At 46.9% G+C, this 23613-nt stretch overlaps 1 protein-coding gene across 5 annotated transcripts in view; it reads left to right on the forward strand.

The window, feature by feature from the left end:
• LOC114808768 (ras-related protein Rab-7a) overlaps nucleotides 1–1567 on the forward strand; it is an 89157-nt gene extending 87590 nt beyond the window's left edge. For all 5 annotated transcript variants that reach the window (XR_003756549.2, XM_039910980.1, XM_039910979.1 and 2 more), the window contains one exon: nucleotides 395–1567. Coding sequence is in view for 4 of the 5 variants with exons in the window: in XM_039910980.1 (XP_039766914.1) it covers nucleotides 395–490 (96 nt within the window). In the remaining variant the exon portion in view is untranslated. The remainder of the gene's footprint in view (nucleotides 1–394) is intronic.
• Nucleotides 1568–23613: the final 22046 nt, after the last annotated feature.

Below are 23613 nucleotides of genomic sequence, written 5' to 3' on the forward strand. Positions count from 1 at the left end.
GCTCAAAATAGTGCTTGACTCATAATAAGTGCTTAACAAATATCAAAATAATCAAAAAATTATTATTCATTGTGGGACTGGGCACATCCAGATGAAGCTGCTAGTGCCATTTTCTAAATAGTTTAGAGGAGCACTTTCTTATCGACTGGTGTGGGGCTAACAGGCCAAAAATGTTGGGGGGGCTACTCCCATAATTCAAGTATTATTGGAGTAGTCACTCCTGTTTTCCCAGCATAGAGTTGGCTTCCGTGTAACAGTGGCATTAAGATTGCTTTTGTCTAGACTGTCTGTTCCCTCTGAGCCCTTAGAAGTAAGTGTTTGATCAGGGTTAGTCTTTGGACCACCTTTTAAAATCAGCCCAGGTAAAATTTCCTTCTTATTTTCTTTCATCCAGGAAGCAGAAGTGGAACTTTACAACGAATTTCCTGAACCCATTGAACTAGGTAAAAATGTGCAAGCAAAGCCTTCTGCAGAGAGCTGCAGGTGCTGAGATGTATTTAGGTGGAACAGATTCCTACACATAGCAGTATTTCACTTGGGCATTCAAACAAAATTTCTTTTCAAACTAACAGTAATAAATAAATTACCCTATATCCGACTAACAAATTTACTATGAGCAAACATATGCCTTATCAATTACATAGGTTCATCAAGTCCTTATCCCATCTGTTATATCGATAACCAAACTATTCATTCGTAAAATCAGTTCTGATGTTTGCTGTATCTTCAGTAAAGAAATATAGTTAGTATTAATTGAAACTTTAAAATTTTTTATACCTGTCTTTTTTTCCCTTTGCCACTTGTGAAGGCTTCAAAAGGGAGATTAACTACCAAGTTTATTCCCAGTCATTTTATTTTGCATGTATTTTAATGTTTAATACTTTTAATTAATTGGATATTTTTACAGCACCTATTTACTACTACCATGCTATACTTAATGCCTGTCTTTCTTAATAGTACATTTTAATATCTACTGTCATTTAAAAATGTGTATATCTTTGAAAGAGTACATTCTTGGATTTCAACAGTGTTTAAAATGAGAAGAGAATCTGTTCAATGTGATGTGTAGCTCAAGGAATTTTATAGTTTGGAGGCTAGGGAACAAAATTATTTTTCACTTAAAAGGATGTCCTTTTGCTTTTGGGTATGGAAATTTTCAAACGATGAAATGAATAGTTTGCTGATATTGTGGTTTCAAAAAGAAGACATTTGCAAGTGTTATGCTTCTCCCTTTTCTGTGCTGCTTAAATTGTTATTATTGCATCAATATTCAACAGAAGACTTAATGGGGAAAATTTTAGATTTTTTTTAGGGCTTTAATATATGTTCTACACTTTTTGTTTCTAGATTGTGGTATTTATTTGTTACAGAAACTATTCCTCATCTTTCCCCTGGTATTGCCTATCATCTGACTTCTGAGTGAAAAAAATCAGTTTTCCTGTAATGCAACTGTTCAATTCTTAAATTTTTCTCTGTATTTTCAAGAAGTGTGTATTCTTATGTGTGGGTTGAGCTCTTCTGTAAAAAGATATACATGATATTAATAAAATTTAATAAATTTAAATTTTATTTCCTTAACATCTTTTCTTTCTCCACTCACTTAAACTAGTTTATTCAAATAAATTAGCAGGGCTGATTAGGTGTTCTTGAACTCTGGACAGATAAGATTTTCATCACCATTCTTTATCCCTTTCTACCCCTCCTTTTCCAAAATCAAGTTAAGTTCTTTTGGGGAAAATATCTCAAATTGCTTTAAATGTAGTTTGTTAATAAACTTGGTAAGTAACAAGTAGGACTTTTCATTTTTTAACCAGAAGCAAGAACTATTGGCATTCAGTTTGGAACCCAGATTATAGTGTGGTCTTTATTCAAATCCAGGTTTCAGGATTCTTTCGATGGAAGATTATTTTAGCGTCTATTAAAGTGTTAGTAATAAAATGATACTCTTCCTGTAAGGTAGTCTTTGAGGAACACTAACAGCAGAAACTTGAAAAGTGAGTGCTCCAGTTTTATTTTCCCTTGCTGCATAAAGTGTAGGTTGGTTAATTCATCTTTCTTTAAAAACGTATAATTTAAGTAGAATAAGTAAAGAATAAATTAAATAACAAGAATAAGTAATTTAAGTAGAATAACAATAATATGTGACAAATAGTGAATGTGATAATAGAGAAGCAGCGTGCTCGATAGAGCCCTAGCCTGGGAGTCAGAAGGATCTGGGCTCTAATCCCAGCTCTGGAGCAGTTCTGGTGTGTGACCTAGGGCAAGTCACTTAACTTCTCATTGGCTGTTACCTCATCGTAAAATGGAGATTAAGACTATGAGCCCTTGTCCATGTCCAATCTGATTGGCTTGTGTCTTACCTAGCCTTAGTACAGTCCCTGGAACATAGTAAGCACTTAATAAATATCATAAAAAGTAGTCCATTGTTCCCTATTGTACTTCCCAATAGTAACAGTTAGGGATGGGGTTGGAAGGGAGGGTCCTGACAATTTTACCAAAGGAAAAAACCATGATATTAAGTATCACAATACGAAAACATTTATTAACATACAGAAAAACATCAAATGCAATGTATCCTGCTCTTGTTAAACCCTCAATCCAGGAGTAATGAGGCCTCTGACACTATTTAATCCCTTAGCCCGAGGGCATTTAGAGTTTTCTGTCATGGGATAATAAGTGCTCTTTGGTGTTCAGGTCCTTAACAGACAGGACCAGCTCAGGCTTCCCCCAGCCAAAGGTCCCTTGGGCCCTGGCTATCTCTGCCTTTCCCTTGGAGGACAGTGAGCAGCAACAATAGGCATTTCCCCCAACCTTGCCCCCAAGATATACTTGTTAACTGTTATATCTAGCTTCTTCCTAATTATCCTACTTTATCCTTTGTGTTCCATTCTTAAAAGATGTCTCACCTGGGGCTTCTGTCAGTATGACTCTGCATGGAGCCTATCTATCTCACTGGTTGGGATCACAGGAAGCAATATGCCAAGGACATTAAGTTTAACAAGTTATTAACCCAAGGTGTAAACAGCACCTTTACCTTCCGTGAGTTGTTTCTACTTTTTTTATCATTATTATTTTTAATGTACTTCTATGTTCAACTAATTCCCCTTCTCCAGACACGTCCACATGCCCCATACCTCTCCTCTTCCGCACCCACCCCCATCACCGCCCCTCACCGCCCCTCACCGCCCCCACCACCCGACTTTTCCACGGCATCAATCCCCTCAATGATCTGCCTACCTGCCTCACTGTTTCCAAAAAGATTGAGCTTCCCATGCTCTTCCAGGGCCTTTTTTAAAATGATATTTGTTAAGCACTTGTCATGTGCCAAGCACTGTTCTAAGCAGAGGGATAGATACAATCTAATCAAATTGGACAAAGTCCATGTACCACATGGATCTCATAGTCTTCATCCCCATTTGACAGGTGAGCTGACTTAGGCCCAGAGAAGTGAAATGACTTACCCAAGGTCAGACTGCAGGCAAAAGGATGAAAACCCAGATCCTCTGATTCCCAGACTAGTGCTCTTTCCACCAGGCCATTCTGTTTCTCCCACCATATTGTACTCATTTGGTCCTCCTCCTCTCCCCAAACTCCATGGTCTCTTCCTCCTCCTCCTTGCCACACTGCTCATCCAGATCCAACTTCCTCACCCTGGGCCCATCTCATTCATTCAATTCATTCAATAATATTTATTGAGCGCTTACTATGTGCAGAGCACTGTACTAAGCGCTTGGAATGAACAAGTCGCAACAGATAGAGACAGTCCCTGCCGTTTGACGGGCTTACAGTCTAATCGGGGGAGATGGACAGACAAGAACAATGGCAATAAATACAGTCAAGGGGAAGAACATCTCATAAAAACAATGGCAACTAAATAGAATCAAGGCAATGTACAATTCATTAACAAAATAAATAGGGTAATGGAAATATATACAGTTGAGCGGACGAGTACAGTGCTATGGGGATGGGAAGGGAGAGGTGGAGGAGCAGAGGGGAAGGGGGAAAAGAGGGTTTAGTTGCAGAGAGGTAAAGGGGGGTGGCAGAGGGCGTAGAGGGAGAAGAGGAGCTCAGTCTGGGAACGCCTCTTGGAGGAGGTGAGTTTTAAGTAGGGTTTTGAAGAGGGGAAGAGAATCAGTATGGCGGAGGTGAGGAGGGAGGGCATTCCAGGACTGCAGGATGATGTGGTCCAGGGGTCGACGGCGGGATAGGTGAGACCGAGGGACGGTTAGGAGGTGGGCGGCAGAGGAGCGGAGCATGCGGGGTGGGTGGGAGAAAGAGAGAAGGGAGGAGAGGTAGGAAGGGGCAAGGTGATGTAGAGCCTTGAAGCCTAGAGTGAGGAGTTTTTGTTCGGAGCCGAGGTTGATAGGCAACCACTGGAGTTGTTTAAGAAGGGGAGTGACATGCCCAGATCATTTCTGCAGGAAGATGAGCCGGGCAGCGGAGTGAAGAACAGACTGGAGCGGGGCGAGAGAGGAGGAAGGGAGGTCAGAGAGAAGGCTGACACAGTAGTCTAGCTGGGATATAACGAGAGCTTGTAGCAGTAAGGTAGCCTTTTGGGTGGAGAGGAAAAGGCAGATCTTGGCGATATTGTAGAGGTGAAACCGGCTGGTCTTGGTAACGGATAGGATGTGTGGGGTGAACGAGAGAGACGAGTCAAGGATGACACCGAGATTGTGGGCCTGAGAGACGGGAAGGATGGTCGTGCCATCCACGGTGATAGAGAAGTCTGGGAGAGGACCGGGTTTGGGAGGGAAGATGAGGAGCTCTGTCTTGCTCATGTTGAGTTTTAGGTGGTTGGCCGACATCCAGGTGGAGACGTCCTGGAGGCAGGAGGAGATGCGAGCCTGAAGGGAGGGGGAGAGGACGGGCGGAGATGTAGATCTGCGTGTCATCTGCATAGAGATGGTAGTCAAAGCCATGAGAGCGAATGAGTTCACCGAGGGAGTGAGTGTAAATGGAGAACAGAAGAGGGCGAAGAACTGACCCTTGAGGAACTCCAACAGTTAAAGGATGGGAGGAGTCTCTAGGAGAGACTGGGAGTTAAGGAATTCTAAGCATCGATTGTAGACGACTTGTTCTAGGATTTTGAAAAGGAAGGGTAGTAGGGAGATAGGGCGATAACTGGAGGGAGAAGTGGGGTCAAGAGCGGGTTTTTTTAGGATAGGGGAGACGTGGGCATGTTTGAAGGCAGCGGGGAAGGAGCCATTGGAGATTGAGTGGTTAAAAATAGAAGTTAAGGAAGGGAGGAGGGCAGGGGCGATGGTTTTAATAAGGTGAGAGGGAATGGGGTCCGAGGCGCAGGTGGAGGGGGTGGCACTTGCAAGGAGGGAGGAAATCTCCTCTGAGAATACTGCAGGGAAGGATGGGAAAGTAGGGGAGAGGGTTGGGGGGGGGGAAGGGGAGAGGCAGAGGGGTGACTTTGGGGAGCTCAGACCTGATTGTGTTGATTTTTGTGAGGAAATAGGTGGCCAGATCATTGGGGGTGAGAGATGGGGGAGGGGGAGGAACAGGGCCTCCTGCCTCCCAGGTTGGGTGCCGGGGTATCTCTCTTTTATCATCCATCCGCTCAACAGGTTCCTTTCCTGCCCCCAACCCCATTTTCCTATCTAGCAGCTGTAACTGGATACCCTGAAGGAAGGGGTTACCCTAGTGGGTTGGTCAAGCTGCAGCCTCAGTTATTGCTCTAGGAATTGATTCCCTTTAGCTTCCTGACTTCTCCAGGGCACAGGGTCAGATGGCAGAGGAAAGGGTGGATTCTGGAGATGTTGTGAAGATGGAATCAGTACGATTTGGGAACCGAGGATGCAGGTGGTAACAGAGAGATGAGTCAGGGATAATGCCAAGTTTGTAAGGCCTTGTAAGCCAGAGAGAATGAAGGTAGAGGGTCACAGAGTCATGTGAACATGTGCTGCAGACACACAAAAGTAGACGGTCACATGCTCCATATTAAAAGCCTAAACTGGTAAGGGAAATGGATAAGGGTCAGTAATGATGGAGAAATAATGTTACCAGGCAGAGTTAAAAGAAAGGAAGGATGAATTTCCACTGTCAAGCTGAGCCTATCTGGATTTCTGCCCAAAGTGCTCTGCAGCTTGAGCACAAAATCTGGGGAAGTGGGCTGTGCGGGTGTACCAGGGCTCTTGGGCAATTGGGTAAACGGGTCATCCTACCTCTGGCCTGGAACGCCCTCCCTCCTCAAATCTGCCAGGCAATTACTCTCCCCGCCTTCAAAGCCTTATTCCTTCAAGTCAGTACTTACTTAATTCAAAGCACATCTCCTCTAGGAGGCCCCCCACACACTAAGTCCCACTTTTCCTCATCCATCACTCCCTCTGCATCACCCTGACATGCTCCCTTTGCTCTTCCCCCCTCTCTCCACCCCTCAGCACTTACGTATATATCTGTAATTTTATTTACATTGATGTCTGTTTATTTGTATTGAGGTCTGTCTCCCCACCTCGAGACTGAGCTCACTGGGCAGGGATTGTCACTCTTTTTTGCTGTATTGTACTTTCCCAAGTGCTTAGTTTATTCCTCTGCACACAGTCAGCACTTAAATACAACTGAATGACTGAATGAATAATTGATATGCGATTATTGAGGGGTTAGGGGAGTGAGTGATTTAAGTTTAGTAGAAGGTGGACTTGAAAGAGCCATTTTGGTCTTCAAAGGAAGGTAGTTTGAGCATGGAAACTAAATGGGGTATGTCTCCGCCGCCACTCTCTCCAGCGGAGGCCTCTCCTTCTCCCACTCCTCCAGACTCACCGGTAAGGGAGGAGGCGTCGGCTTCCTCCTTTCACCCCGTTGCCGCTTCCACACTATCCCTCCACCCCCCCCCCCCTTCGAAGCCCATATCATTCGCCTCTACCACCCCCTCCAGACTTGTCGCTGTCATCTACCGCCTTCCTGGTCCCACCTCCAACTTCTTCAACCACCTTGACCCCTTTCTCACCTTCCTCTCTCCTTCTCTCTGACCACTCTGATCCTCGGAGACTTCAACATCCATATGGATGTACCCGACGACTCCTCTGCCTCCTGCCTGCTATCCCTCCTTGACTCTGCCGACCTCCTCCTTCACCATACCGCACCCACTCACCGACTCGGTCACACCCTCGATCTCGTCATCTCCTACCGCTGCACTATCTCCTCCCTCACCAACTCTGAAATCCCTCTCTCTGACCATAACCTTCTCACCTGCCTCATCTCTCACACTCCCTCCCCCTGCAAATCTTCGCTACTGCCCCACAGAGACCTCCGCTCTCTCGATCCCATCCGTCTTTCCAAAAGCATCTCTCCTTACCTTGCCGCCCTGTCCTCACTTCCCACTCTCGACGATCGGTCTCCGCTCTCAACTCCACCCTCTCTACTCATCTGGACTGTCACGCCCCCCTTTCCCTCCGCCGCTCTCGCTCCACTAACCCACAGCCCTGGATCACCTCCTCTGTCTGCCTCCTACGCTCCTATGCTCGAGCTGCTGAGCGTTGCTGGCGAAAGTCCAAGCACCAAGCCGACCTCACACTTCAAATTTATCCTTTCCTGCCTTAACTCTGCCCTCTCCTCCGCCAGGCAAAACCTCTTCTCCTCCCTCATCGACACCCATGCCCGTCACCCCCGCCGATTGTTCCGGACCTTTAACTCTCTCCTTAGGCCCCCTGTTCCTCCCCCTCCCCCATCTCTCAACATAATGATCTGGCCACCTATTTCCTCATGAAAATCAACACAATAAGGTCTGAGCTCCCCAAAGTCACCCCTCCGCCTCTCCCCTCCCCCCAACCAAACCTCTCCCCGACTTTCCCATCCTTCCCTGCAGTATCCTCAGAGGAGATCTCCTCCCTCCTCGCAAGTGCCACCCCCTCCACCTGCGCCTCGGACCCCATTCCCTCTCACCTTATTAAAACCATCACCCCTGCCCTCCTCCCTTCCTTAACTTCTATTTTTAACCACTCAATCTCCAATGGCTCCTTCCCCGCTGCCTTCAAACATGCCCAAGTCTCCCCCATCCTAAAAAAACCCGCTCTTGACCCCACCTCCCCCTCCAGTTATTGCCCTATCTCCCTACTACCCTTCCTTTCCAAAATCCTAGAACGAGTCGTCTACAATCGATGCTTAGAATTCCTTAACTCCCTTTCTCTCCTAGACTCCCTCCAATTTGTCTTCCGTCCCCTCCGCTCTACCGAGACTGCTCTCTCTAAGGTAACCCATGACCTCCTTCTTGCCAAATCCAATGGCTCCTACTCCATTCTGATCCTCCTTGACCTCTCTGCTGCCTTTGACACTGTCGACCATCCCCTCCTCCTCCATACCTTATCTCACCTTGGCTTCACGGACTCTGTCCTCTCCTGGTTCTCCTCTTACCTCTCTGGCCGGTCATTCTCGGTCTCCTTCACTGGCGCCTCCTCCCCCTCCCATCCTTTAATTGTTGGAGTTCCTCAAGGGTCAGTTCTTGGCCCTCTTCTGTTCTCCATTTACACTCACTCCCTCGGTAAACTTGCTCTCACGGCTTTGACTACCATCTCTACGCAGATGACACGCAGATCTACATCTCCACCCCTGTCCTCTCCCCCTCCCTTCAGGCTCGCATTGCCTCCTGCCTCCAGGACGTCTCCACCTGGATGTTTGCCTGCCACCTAAAACTCAACATGAGCAAGACTGAGCTCCTCATCTTTCCTCCCAAACCCGGTCCTCTCCCAGACTTCTCTATCACCTTGGATGGCACGACCATCCTTCCCTTCTCTCGGGCCCGCAATCTCGGTGTCATCCTTGACTCGTCTCTCTCGTTCACCCCACACATCCTATCCGTTACAAAGACCTGCCGGTTTCACTTTTACAATATCGCCAAGATCCGCTCTTTCCTCTCCACCCAAATGGCTACCTTACTGCTACGGGCTCTCGTTATATCCCAGCTAGACTACTGTGTCGGCCTTCTCTCTGACCTCCCTTCCTCCTCTCTCGCCCCGCTCCAGTCTATTCTTTACTCCGCTGCCCGGCTCATCTTCCTGCAGAAACGATCTGGGCATGTCACTTCCCTTCTTAAACAACTCCAGTGGTTGCCTATCAACCTCGGCTCCAAACAAAAACTCCTCACTCTAGGCTTCAAGGTTCTACATCACCTTGCCCCTTCCTACCTCTCCTCCCTTCTCTTTTTCTACCGCCCACCCCGCACGCTCCGCTCCTCTGCTGCCCACCTCCTCACCGTCCCTCGGTCTCGCCTATCCCGCCGTCGACCCCTGGGCCATGTCCTCCCGCGGTCCTGGAACACCCTCCCTCCTCACCTCCGCCAAACTGATTCTCTTCCCCTCTTCAAAACCCTACTTAAAACTCACCTCCTCCACGAGGCCTTCCCAGACTGAGCTCCTCTTCTCCCTCTACTCCCCCACCACCTCCCCTTTACCTCTCCGCAACTAAACCCTCTTATCCCCCTTTCCCTCTGCTCCTCCCCCCTCCCTTCCCATCCCCTCAGCACTACTCGTCCGCTCAACTGTATATATTTCCATTACCCTATTTATTTTGTTAATGAAATGTACATCGCCTTGATTCTATTTAGTTGCCAATATTTTTATGATTTGTTCTTCCCCTTGACTCTATTTATTGCCATTGTTCTTGTTTGTCCGTCTCCCCCGACTAGACTGTAAGCCCGTCAAATGGCAGGGACTGTCTCTATCTGTTGCTGACTTGTTCATTCCAAGCGCTTAGTACAGTGCTCTGCACATAGTAAGCGCTCAATAGATACTATTGAATGAAGGACTTGAGAAAATTGGATGGGATCAAAAGATTTCAGGTCTCCGGGGGAACAGAACAGAATTGTGGGGAAAGGTGTGTTTGAGAGAAGGCAGATAAGGAGATTGTGTCAGATAGAGGAATAGGCTGATTAGAGGAAAGGGATTCAGATGATATGGTGCAGCCAGAGGAGTTTTAGGGTTACATATGAGCTTGTCAGGTTATCATTCCTTGACCCCCTGAGAGTGAAGTGGGGAATGTTTAAGAATAATCAGAGGGCTGTGTTGATAAAGCAAAAACCTGGGTCACAGTCATGTGGCTGTCAGTCACCACTGCTAATTACGTTACTGTTCAGTATTAAACACTGTTTTCAGGCCAGGCTGCTTGGAGAGGAAAGATGAAGGAATGGCTGCTTCTCAACCACAGCAGTTAGGGAGCGAGATCTATCTGTCTTGGCGAGCAGATAGTTGGCAGTGGTTCTGATGTTAGATAACCAGAGCTGGTTGAGGCAGCTTGTTGGAGCGAGGTCTCTGAGTCCACAAGACAGTCCTCTGTGCCAGACTGTTAGATGTCCTGGGCCTGCTTTGCTGGCAATCTTTGTCCTGGGCCAGCTAGGGCAGCTCACCAGAGAATTGTCAGTGTCCGCAAGCAGCTCTCTATTCTCAGAAAAGTTCCTCTTGGACTTGCTGAGGCAGTTCAGCATAGAGAGATCTGTGTCCTCAAACAACTCTCAGTCCTGGGAAGTGTTTGTCCTATGCTAGCTAAGGCAGCAGAGAGAGATCCCCATGTTCTCAGGCAGCTTTCTGGTAATATTAGAGGATCTGGATTGACTGAGGCAGATTGGCAGAGAGACCGCTGCTCTCTGTCCCAGGTGATGTTCAAGGTCCTGAACTGGGAAGGCAGTTTGGAAGTCCCTTCCACTTCAGGGAAACAGCATGGTCTAGTGGAAAGGCCTCATGCTTGGGAGTCATATGACTTGGGTTCTAATCTTACCTGTTTTGTGACCTTAGGCAAATCCCTTAAGTTCTCTGGACCGAAGGATTCCATATCCTTATTCCCTTCCCCTTAAAATGGTGAGCCCCAGGTGGAATCAATTTTTCTTGTTTAGTACAGCATTTGCTACCTAGAAAGTAGTACTGAAGAATGCAAACAGCCTAGGGCTGACCTCATAGGCCCTGCAAATAGACCTGGAGAAATGCCAATTACTACAGAGACTCCCTGTCCTGCAATATACATGAGCCCCAGGTGGAATCAATTTTTCTTGTTTAGTACAGCATTTGCTACCTAGAAAGTAGTACTGAAGAATGCAAACAGCCTAGGGCTGACCTCATAGGCCCTGCAAATAGACCTGGAGAAATGCCAATTACTACAGAGACTCCCTGTCCTGCAATATACATGAGGGTCAGCTTTTTAAACTTACCGGCTGATGCTCACATTTTTCTTCCTCATTAAGGGGCTGAGATTAAGGGGCTGAGGGACTGCGGTGTGGTTTAGTGGATTGAGCCTGGGCCTGAGAATGAGAAGATCCTGGATTCTAATCCTGGCTCCACCACTTGTCTGCTGTAGTGGGAACTTGGATAAGTCACTTCACTTCTTTGGGCCTCAGTCACCTGATCTGAAAATGGGGATTAAGACTGCGAGCCCCATGTGGGATGAGGACTGTGTCCAACCAGCTGTATAATAATAATAATGTGGGTATCTGTTAAGTGCTTACTATGGGCCAAGCATTGTTCTAAGCACCAGGGTAGATACAGGGTAATCAGGTTGTCCCACTCCAGGCTCACAGTTTTCATCCCCATTTTAGAGATGAGGTCACTGAGTCACAGAGAAGTGAGTGACTTGCTCATGTCTGCCCATTCTGTTGTACTCTCCCAAGCGTCCATATAGCAGTACAGTGTTAGTACAGTGCTCCTGGAATCTTTTTTCTCCTTGAAAACTTATCTGACCTCAGCTTCTCTAACACTGTCCTTTCCTGGTTCTCCTCCTATCTCTCTGGCCATTCATTCTCTTTCTCTTTTGCAGGCTCCTCTACCTCCCATCTCCTAACTGTTGTTATCCCTCAAAGTTCAGTTCTGGGTCCTTTCTTTTCTCCTTCTACACCCACTCTCTTGGAAAACCCATTCACTCACATGACTTCAACTATGACCTTTAAGCTGATGACACCCAAATCTACATCTCCAGCGTTGATCTCTCTGGAGAATCTTATATCCCGGCTAGACTACTCCTGTTATATCCCGGCTAGACTACTGTGTCAGCCTTTTCTCTGATCTCCCTTCCTCCTCTTTCACCCCGCTCCAGTCTATTCTTCATTCCGCTGCCCGGCTCATCTTCCTGCAGAAACGCTCTGGGCATGTCACTCCCCTTTTTAAACACCTCCAGTGGTTGCCTATCAACCTCCGCTCCAAACAAAAACTCCTCACTCTAAGCTTCAAGGCTCTCCATCACCTTGCCCCTTCCTACCTCTCCTCCCTTCTCTCTTTCTACTGCCCACCCCGCACGTTCCGCTCCTCTGCCGCCCACCTCCTCACCGTCCCTCGGTCTCGCCTATCCCACCGTCGACCCCTGGGTCATGTCCTCCCGCAGTCCTGGAATGCCCTCCCTCCTCACCTCTACCAGGCTAATTCTCTTCCCCTCTTCAAAACCCTATTTAAAACTCAGCTCCTCCAAGAGGCCTTCCCAGACTGAGCTCCTCTTCTCCCTCTACTCCCTCTACCGCCCCCCCTTCACCTCTCTGCAGCTTAACCCTCTTTCCCCCCCATCTCCCTCTGCTCCTCCCCCTCTCCCTTCCCATCCCCTCAGCACTGTACTTGTCTGCTCAACTGTATATATTTTCATTACCCTATTTATTTTGTTAATGAAATGTACATCGCCTTGATTCTATTTAGTTGTCATTGTTTTTACCAGATGTTCTTCCCCTTGACTCTATTTATTGCCATTGTTCTTGTCTGTCTCTCTCCCCCGATTAGACTGTAAACCCATCAAATGGCAGGGACTGTCTCTATCTGTTGCTAACTTGTTCATTCCAAGCGTTTAGTACAGTGCTCTGCACACAGTAAGCGCTCAATAAATACTATTGAATGAATGAATGAAGAGGAAGGGAGATCAGAGAGAAGACTAACATTAGACTGTAAACCCATCAAATGGCAGGGACTGTCTCTATCTGTTGCTAACTTGTTCATTCCAAGCGTTTAGTACAGTGCTCTGCACACAGTAAGCGCTCAATAAATACTATTGAATGAATGAATGAAGAGGAAGGGAGATCAGAGAGAAGGCTAACACAGTAGTCTAGCCGGAATATAACAAAAGCTTGTAGCAGTAAGGTAGCTGTTTGAGTGGAGAGGAAAGGGCTGATCCTGGCGATGTTGTAAAGGTGAGACCAGCAGGTCTTGGTAACGGATCGGATGTATGGGGTGAATGAGAGAGCCGAGTGAAAGATGACCCCGAGGTTGCAGGTCTGAGAAATGGGAAGGATGGTCATACCATCCACAGTGTTAGGGAAGTCTGGGAGAGGACCGGGCTTGGGAGGGAAGATGAGGAACTCAGTCTTGCTCATGTTGAGTTTTGGGTGGCGGGCCGACATCCAGGTGGAGACATCCTGGAGGTGGAAGGAGATGCAAGCCTGAAGGGAGGGGGAGAGGACAGGGGCAGAGATGTAGATCTGCGTGTCATCTGCGTAGAGATGGTAGTCAAAGCCGTGAGAGCGAATGAGTTCACCAAGGGAGTGAGTGTAAATGGAGAACAGAAGAGGGCCAAGAATTGACCCTTGAGGAACTCCAACAGTTAAAGGATGGGAGTGGGAGGAAGCACCTGCGAAGAAAACCAAGAATGTCGGCCAGAGAGATAAGAGGAGGACATATCATTCACCTCTACCACCCCCTTCAAATTCTTCTGGCTGTCATCTACCATCCTCGTGGTCTCTCCTCCAACTTCTTCAACTAACTTGACCCCTTTCTCACCTTCCTTCTCTCCTTCTCTCTGCTCACTCTCATCCTCGGAGACTTCAACATCCACATGGATGTACTCGGTGACTCCTCTGCCGCCTGCCTGCTATTGCTCCTAGACTCTGCCAACCTCCTGCTCCACCATACCTCGTCCACTCACTGACTCAGTCACACCCTTGATCTCGTCATCCCCTACCGCTGCACTATTTCCTCCCACACCAACTCTGAAATCCCTCTCTAATAATGTTGGTATTTGTTAAGCGCTTACTATGTGCTGAGCACTGTTCTAAGCGCTGGGGTAGACATAGAGGAATCAGGTTGTCCCACGTGGGGCTCACAGTCTTAATCCCCATTTTACAGATGAGAGAACTGAGGCACAGAGAAGTTAAGTGACTTGCCCACAGCCACACAGCCGACAAGTGGCAGAGCTGGGATTCGAACTCATGAGCCCTGACTCCAAAGCCCATGCTCTTTCCACTGAGCCATGCTGTTTCTCTAGAACCATAACCTTCTCACCTGCCTCCTCTCTCACGCCCTCTCCCCCGTACTACTCCCCCACAGAGACCTCCGCTCTCTTGATCCCAAAGTATCTCTCCCCACCTTGCCTCCCTATCCTCTCTTCCCACTCTTGATGATCAGGTTACCGCCCTCAACTCCACCCTCTCTACTCATCTCAACTCACTCTCCCCCCTTTCCTTCTGCTGCTGTCTCTCCACTAAGCCACAGTCCTGGATCTCTGCCTCTGTTCTCCTCCTTCACTCTTATGTTTGAGCTGCTGAGCATTGCTACGGTAGGTCCAAGCACCAAGCCGACCTTATCTATTGGAACTTTATCCTTTCCTGCCTTAACTCTGCCCTCTCCTATGCCAGGCAAAACTACTTTTCTTCCCTCATTGACACCCATGCCCATCACCCCCGTCAACTGTTCCAGACTTTGAATTCTCTCCTCGGGCACCCTGTTCCTTCCTCTCCCCCATCCTTCACCCCCAACAATCTAGCCACCTACGTCATTTACGAAAATTAACACAATCAGGTCTGAGGTCCCCAAAGTCACCCCTCCCCCTTCTCCTTCCCCCCCCTGCTCCCGACCCTTTCCCCTACTTTCCCATCCTTCCCTGTAGTATCCTAAGAGTAGATCTCCTCCCTCCTCGCAAATGCCACCACCTCCACCTGTTCTTCGGACCCTATTCCCCCTCAACTTATAAAAACTATCTCCTTTTCCCTCCTCCCCTCCTTAACTTCTGTCTTTAACCACTCACTCTCCAATGGCTTCTTCCCTCTGCCTTCAAACATGCCCATATCTCCCTCATCCTAAAAAAAACCTCTTTCGAACCCACTTCCCCTTCCACTTGTTGTCCCATCTCCTTTTTACCCTTCCTTTCCAAACTTGTCATCTACACTCGCCGCCTTGAATTCCTCAACTCCAACTCTCTCCTGGACCCCCTCCAGTCTGGCTTCCGTCCCTTCCACTCTACCAAGGCTGCTCTCTCTAAAGTCACCCATGACCACTTTCTTGCCAAATCCAATGGTTCCTACTCTATCCTAATCCTCCTTGACCTCTCAGTTGCCTTGGACAATGTCAACCATCCCCTTCTCCTCCACACCTTATCTCACATTGGCTTCATGGACTCCATCATCTCCTGGTTCTCCTCTTATCTTTCTGGCCATTCATCCTCGGTCTCCTTCGAGGGCTCTTCCTCCCTTTCCCATCCACTAACTGTAGGGGTTCCTCAAGGGTCAGTTCTCTTCTGTTCTCCATCTACACTTACTCCCTTGGTGAACTCATTCACTCCGACTGCTTCAACTATCATCTCTATGCAGATGACACCCAAATCTACACTTCCTCCCCTGTTCTCTCCCTCTCCCTTCAAGCTCGTATCTGCTCCTGCCTCCAGGATTTCTCCACCTGAATGTCTTCCTGCCACCTAAAACTCAACATGTCCAAAACCGAGCTCCTTATTTTCCCTTCCAAGCCCTGTCCTCTTCCTGACTTCCCTGTCACTTGGACGGATCAACCATCCTTCCCATCTCTCAAGCCCGCCACCTTGGTGTTATCCTTGACTCAGCTCTCTCATTCATCCCACACATCCAATCTGTCACCAAAGCCTGCCAGTCTCACCTTTACAATATCTCCAGGATCTTCCCTTTCCTCTCCATCCAAATGGCTATCTTGCTGGTACAAGCTCTCATAATATCCCGACTGGATTATTGTGTCAGCCTTCTCTCTGATCTCCCTTTCTCCTGTCTCTCCCCACTCCAATCTATTCTTCATTCTGCTGCTCAGATCATTTCCTGCAGAAACGCTCTGCGTATGTCACTTCCCTCCTTAGAAACCTCCAGTGGTTCCCTATCAATCTCTGCATGAAACAAAAACTTCTCACTCTGGGTTCAAGGCTCTCCATCACCTTGCCCCCTCCTACCTCTCCTCCCTTGTCTCTTTCTACTGCCCACTCGGTACACTCCCCTCCTCTGCTGCTCACCTCCTCACTGTTCACCGCTCGTGCCTATCCCACTGTCGACTTCTAGCCCACGTCCTACCGCTATCCTGGAATATAGGATATTCCATCCTCTCACCTCTGCCAAACTAACTTTCTTCCCCTCTTCAAGGCCCTACTGAGAACTCACCTCCTCCAAGAGGCCTTCCCAGACTGAGCTTCCCCTTTTCCCTCTGCTCCCTCTGTGCTCCCCCCTCCACTCTCTGCCCCCTCCCCTTCTCCCCTTCACCTCCCCTCAGCTAAGCCCCCTTTTCCTCTGCTCCTCCCCCCTTCCCCTCCCCTCAGCACTGTGCTCATTTGTATATATTTTTACTACCCTATTTATTTTGTTAATGAGGTGTACATCCCCTTGTTTCTATTTATCCTGATTATACTGTCTTGTTTTTGTCCATCTGTCTCTCCCGATTAGACTGTGAGCCTGTCATTAGGCAGGGATTGTCTCTGTTGTTGAATTGTACATTCCAAGTGCTTAGTACAGTGCTCTGTACAGTGCTCAATAAATACTATTGAATGATGAATCTTTTCTGGCCTTCACTGGGCATAGGGACTGGTTGGGAGTCATTCTTCTGTCTTCCTGCTTGTGGCCCTGTTAAGTGAACCCAGCAAGGCAGTCAGCTACTAGGTTGAATCCACCGGGCCCAGTGCACTAAAGTATCTGTCATGTGCCTACCAGCTCCCCCTTAAGGGATAGTACTTCCTGAAATCTGGTTTCTTTTGAATCATCTTTTTTCATTTCACTCGATTACTGCCATCAGATGGGACCTGGAGTAGGAAGTGAAATTTAGATCAACTCTTTTGCTATTCATTCATTCACTCATTCATTCATTCATTCATATTTATTGAGCAAGTTACTATGTGCACAGAACTGCACTAAGCACTTGGGAAGTACAATTCAGCAACAAATAGTGACAATCCCTGTCCATAGCAGGCTCAGAGTCTCTAAGTGGGGAGAGATACATCAAAACAAGTAAACAGGCCTCAGTAGTGTGATCAAGCCATAATCCTGTTCATCTACATAGGTGCTTAGCAAATATCATCATCATTATTAATATTAGTGAATATGTATACTGATTAGCTCATATATATGCATTACTGTCACTGAATATATATACTGATTAGTTGTGTTGAATTCCAACCAGAAGAATGGCAACTGGCAAGGCCAGAATGCACCTTATCAGCACCCTTAGCAAAAACCAATCACCGACCACCACCTGAGACCTGAGTAGTCCTGAGACCCCAAATTATCAGCACCCTGGTAGCAGTGAATTACTGGCTGCAACCCGGAGCCTTGAAACCCAACACCTATGCTTGCTGAAGACTTCTTGCTGAAGACTTTTTCAGCCACAGAGTGTCCGCTGGATGACCCAAAGCCAATAATGAAGGAGCTTGGTGTATAATAAGAGGGTAATAAAGGCAACAACAAACTAGGGTGGAGCGGCACGTGATATGCCAATCCACAGCACCAACAAATAGGACTTGAGGGGAGGGGTGACTTGCGGGGAGGGGTGACTTGAGGGGAGGGGTCAGACTATAGGGAGGGACTTGGTGCTGCAAGACCCAGGGAAGCAGGACCAATAGGAAATATAAGGATGGGCTTATCCTCAATTCTTTGTGTTTGGCTATCAAACAGCCACTGACCTTTTGTTGCAATGAAATGAATAAATGGCCCTAACATGACTCATTATTTGGGATATTTTCCAACAGTAGTATCATTATAAATAGAATTATAGATACATTCACATCATTAATAAAAATAAATAGAATTATAATTACAAATATGAACATACATACACAAGTGCTGTGGGACAGGGCACAAAGGTAGTGAATTGCGGTGATGGGGAAGAGAAGGGGAGCAAAGGAAAAAGGGGCCTTAGTCTGGGAAGGCTTCTTGAAGGAGGTGAGCTCATCAACAGTCCTAAAGATATGGTAGGGAGGATGTTGAATTAAAGTGCAGTATGTGTGCATTTCAGTTACCCATGTTAACCCTACTTGATCCTCCTGGTTGATATATGAATTCTCAGGATGAGGTTTTCAACCCTATGAGGTGAAGGAATGCTTTTTTTTTTTTTTTAAAAAAAAAGGCTGCATTTTTCAACAGTTTTACTTGGAGGGTAAAACTCCCTAAAATGAGAATCTAAAAAAATTATGAAACCTGACAAATTTCATTAATGTCAATGATCAATGATCAAGTTCCTAGCCAGGTAAAAAATTCTGATCAAATCCAATAAGGTATATGTGAATCAATCAATCAATAGTATTTATTGAACACTTCACTATTTACAAAACACTGTTCCAAACGCTTGGGATTGTTCAATTCAACAGAGCTGGCAGGCATGTTCCCTGTTCATAATGAGCTTACAGTCTAGATGGGAGAAATGCAAAGAAATGGTCTTAAATGCAATTCATCCATCCATTCATTCATTCAATTATATTTATTGAGCGCTTATTATGTGCAGAGTACTGTACTAAGAGCTTGAAAAGTACAATTTAGCAATAAAGAGAGACAATCCCTGCCCACACCGGATTTATATTCTAGAAGCGGGGAGACAGACATTAAAACAAGTGCACAGGCATTAATCTAAAGAAATAGAATTACAGATATATACACAAGTACTGTGGGATGGGGAAAGGGTGGTAGAGCAAAGGGAGCAAGTCGAGGTGATGCAGAGGGGTGGGGGAGCTGAGAAAAGGGGGTGAGCCTTCAGTAGGGCTTTAAAGGGGGGAAGAGTGATTGTTTTATATATTTAAGGAGGGAGGGCTTTCCAGGCCTAAGGTAGGACATGGGCCATGGGTAGATGGCAGGACAGGCAAGAACGAGGCACAGTGAGAAGGGTACTCCACTCCAGAGGACTAGATTGTTTCCCTCATCTGGACAGACTCAGGTACCAGGGAGGGACTGTAGAGGATTCTGGATTTGGGTGTGGCACCCTGGACAGTTGAGATCCTGAGTTAGGCCTCTGGAGGAGCAAGGCTCTGGTCCCTGAGGGGGAGTGACCCTGCTCAAGAAGGGTTAACTTGGAGACGATGAGAGCAGAACCTGGGATACCTCAGGAGAAGACAGGTCAAGAACCAGAGGAAACCAAATCCTGTTCCCACTTTTCCCACATTCCCAATGTGGTAGAGTGCAGGTGTGCAAGCTGGGATGTAGAAGAAAAGAAGGGAGGTGAATTAAGAAGGGGCAAAGAGATGGAGAGCTATGAAGCCAGTGGTGAGGAGTTTTTGTTTGATACGGAAGTTGATAGGCAACCACTGGAGTTTTTTGAGGTGTTGGGGTGGTGGGGGGTGACATACCCAGAACGTTTCTGTATAAAGATAACCTGGGCAGCAGAGTGAAGTATAGACTGAAATGGAGAGAGGCAGGAGGTTGGAAGGTAAGAAAGGAGGCTGATGCAGTAATCCAGTAGGGATAGCATGAGTGATAGGAAGGATTGGCTTAAACAAAGAACTTTCTGTCCACAGGTAGTTTGAAAATGGGACCGGTTAATAAGAGAAATACAGAAATCTCATTCCCTGGACAATTGGCTTTGATTATTAATAAAACTCTTCTCAAACCTACTTGAGTACTACCACCTACATAAACTAGAAGCAATCTCAAGTTTCACACCAGTTATTTTTGACAAATGCTCCTGAAGTGAACTTTTCCAGCACAAGTACATACTTGCTTCCTGTTCAAGAAAACAGGAAAATAACTGCCACTCTTTCCACTCCATTATAACGATAGGCTGTGAAGGACAAATTTAAGATGGTAAGCCAGGAAATAATAAAGTTAAAATTGTCATTGCAAAATCACCTTCATTAGCCAGATTTATAGGCTAGTCAGAATGAACATTACCAGCTATGTTTTACTAGTACACTGGGCCAGCCTGAAAATAAGGAAACTTTTTTCTGACATCAGTCAAGAAGGTGGGGGCCACTGAGACTGAACCCAGCTACTTAAGAAGTAGTGTCTAGAAAGTGCATGGTCTAAACAAAACCATAGGAGGATGCAATTCTGGGGGCCAGGTCCATAATCCCGGATTTTGTGGAATCTGCTTGGGTCTTAATGGTGCTCAAGATCTCTGACTCATCAGCCAGCTAACAATTTGGATGGGGTTTTGGTGCTCAGCTACATAAAACTCAATAAAACACATTACTGAATTCAAAAAGGTCAAGAGGCATCACTGTTCCTACACGAAGAAAATAGGGCTCTGATTCCTCTCCCTCAGTTGCACTTATTACAACATCTGATCTGATCTGAGGAAGCCCAACCTTTCATTTATTCAAACTATTTATGGTGTGCAAAGCACTGTACTAACTGCTTGGGACAGTACAACGTAACAGCAAACAGACACATTTCCTGCCAAGAGCTCACAGTCTAGAAGGAAAACCGACAATTCATGTAAATAAATATATAAAAAATTACAAATATATACATATGTGCTATGAGGCTGGGAGCGAGGATGAATGAAGGGAGCAAGTTAGTGTGATGAAGAACAGAATGGAAGAAGAGGAGGAGGAGGTTTTAGTCAGGGAAGGCTTCTTCAAAGAGATATTTATTGAAGGCTTCTTCAAAGAGAGAGTTATTATGTGCCAAGCACTGTTCTAAGCACTGGGGTAAATACAAGGTAATCAGGTTGTCCCATGCGGGACTCACAATTTCAACCCCATTTTACAGATGAGGTAACTGAGGCACAGAAAAGTTAAGTGACTTGTCCAAAGTCAAAAAGCTGACAAGTTGCAGAGCCGTGATTAAAACCCACAGCCTCTGACTCCCAAGCCCATAATCTTCCCACTGAGCCACGCTGTTTCTCAATGTGACATCCGAGGTGTCACTGTCAGTGTGACATCCAAATTAGGATATCCTGAAGGCAGGAAAAAAATTGAGACCGCAGGGAAGGAAAGAAGACTCTGTCCTCTCCTGGTTCTTCTCATCTCTCTGGCCGTTTATTCTCGGTCTCCTTCGTGGGCTTCTCCTCCCCCTCACATCCCCTAACTGTAAGGGTTCCTCAAGGGTCAGTTCTTGTCCCCTTCTGTTCTCCATCCATACTCAATCCCTACGTGAACTCCTTTGCTATTTTGCTCAAGCCACTGAATTCTGCTGGCAGATGTCTAAACACCACGCCAAACTTGTTCACTTTGAGTTTATCTTTTCTAGCCTTAACTCTGCCCTCTTCTCTGCCCGGCAAAACTATTTCTCTTACCTTATTAACACCCAACCCAATCACCCTCATCAGCTGTCCTGGACATTTAACACGCTCCTTAGGCTCTCTGTTCCTCCCCCTCCTCCTTCCCTCACCCACAACCATCTGGCCACCTACTTCATTAGGAAAATTAACACCACCAGGTCTGAGCTCCCCAAAGTCATCTCTCCCCTCCTCCATTCCCCCCGACCCCCTCCTCTACTTTTCCATCCTTCCCAGCAGTATCTTCAGAGATCTCCTCCCTCCTTTCATTCATTCATTCATTCAATAGTATTTATTGAGCGCTTACTATGTGCAGAGCACTGTACTAAGCGCTTGGGATGAACAAGTCGGCAACAGATAGAGACAGTCCCTGCCGTTTGACGGGCTTACAGTCTAATCGGGGGAGACGGACAGACGAGAACAATGGCACTAAACAGTGTCAAGGGGAAGAACATCTCGTAAAAACAATGGCAACTAAATAGAATCAAGGCGATGTACAATTCATTAACAAAATAAATAGGGTAACGAAAATATATACAGTTGAGCGGACGAGTACAGTGCTGTGGGGATGGGAAGGGAGAGGTGGAGGAGCAGAGGGAAAAGGGGAAAATGAGGCTTTAGCTGCGGAGAGGTAAAGGGGGGATGGCAGAGGGAGTAGAGGGGGAAGAGGAGCTCAGTCTGGGAACGCCTCTTGGAGGAGGTGATTTTTAAGTAAGGTTTTGAAGAGGGAAAGACTCTCAAGTGCCACCCACTCCACATGTGTTTCTGATCCCATTTCCTCTCACCTTATATAAATTCTTACCCCTTCCCTCCTCCCCTCTATCTTCAAATGCTCACTCACTCTCCAGTGGATTCTTCCCCTCTGCCTTCAAACCTGCCCACGTCTTCCCCATTCTTAAAAAACCCCTCCCTTGACTCTAGAGAAGCTGCGTGGCTCAGTGGAAAGAGCACGGTCTGGGGAGTCAGAGATCATGGGTTCAAATCCCTGCTGCATCACCTGTCAGCTGTGTGACTGTGGGCAAGTCACAACTTCTCTGTGCCTCAGTTTCCTCATCTGTAAAATGGGAATTAAGACTGTGAGCCTCACGTGGGACAACATGATTACCCTGTATCTACCCCAGTGCTTAGAACAGTGCTCTGCACCTAGTAAGCACTTAACAAATACCAACATTATTATTATTATTATTGACCCCAAAGCCCCCTCCAGTTATCATCCCATCTCCCTCCTACCATTCGTTTCCAAACTTCTGGAGTGAGTAGTCTATACTTGCTGCCTCAAATTCCTCTCCTCCAACTCTCTCCTGGACCACCTCCAATCTAGCTTCCATTCCCTCCACTCCACTCCACTCCACCAATGACCTTTTCCTTGCGAAATCCAATGGCTCCCACTCTATCCTAATCTTCCTCGACCTCTTAGCTGCCTTTGACACTGTGGACCATCCCTTTCTCCTCAATATGTTATTCAACCTTGGCTTCGCTGACTCTAATCTCTCCTGGTTCTCTTCATCTCTCTGGATGATCATTCTCAGGCTCCTTTGTGGGCTCCTTCTCCCCCTCCCATCGCCTAACTGTAGAGGTTCCTCAAGGGTCAGTTCTTGATCCCCTTCTGTTCTCCATCTATACTCACTCCCTTGGTGAACGCATTCACTCCCATGGCTTTAACTACTATTCACTCATTCATTCATTCAATAGTATTTATTGAGCGCTTACTATGTGCAGAGCACTGTACTAAGCGCTTGGGATGAACAAGTCGGCAACAGATACAGTCCCTGCCGTTTGATGGGCTTACAGTCTAATCGGGGGAGATGGACAGACAAGAACAATGGCAATAAAACTATTATCTCTACACCGATGATTCCCAAATCTATATCTCCTCCCTTATTCTCCCTCCCTCCCTCCCTCCAGGATTGCATCTCCTTCTGCTTTCAGCATCTCCACTTGGATGTCCTCCTGCCACCTAAAACTCAACATGCTCAAGACTGAGCTCCTTATCTTCCCTCCCAAACCCTGTTCTCCCTGACTTTGCCATCACTATGGAAGGCACTACCATCCTTCCTGTTTCACAAGCCCACAATCTGTCACTCCTCTCCTTAAAAACCTTCAGTGGTTGCCTATTAACCTCCGGCACGAAACAAAAACTTCTCACTCTAGGCTTCAAGGCTCTCCATTACCTTGCCCCCTCCTACCTCTCCTCCCTTCTCTCTTTCTACTGCCCACCCCGCACGCTCCGCTCCTCTGCCACCCACCTCCTCACTGTCCCTAGTTCTCGCCTATCCTGCCATCAATCCCTGGCCCACGT

Source organism: Ornithorhynchus anatinus, chromosome Y5 (genome assembly GCF_004115215.2).
Source record: "Ornithorhynchus anatinus isolate Pmale09 chromosome Y5, mOrnAna1.pri.v4, whole genome shotgun sequence".
NCBI classification, from domain to species: domain Eukaryota; kingdom Metazoa; phylum Chordata; class Mammalia; order Monotremata; family Ornithorhynchidae; genus Ornithorhynchus; species Ornithorhynchus anatinus.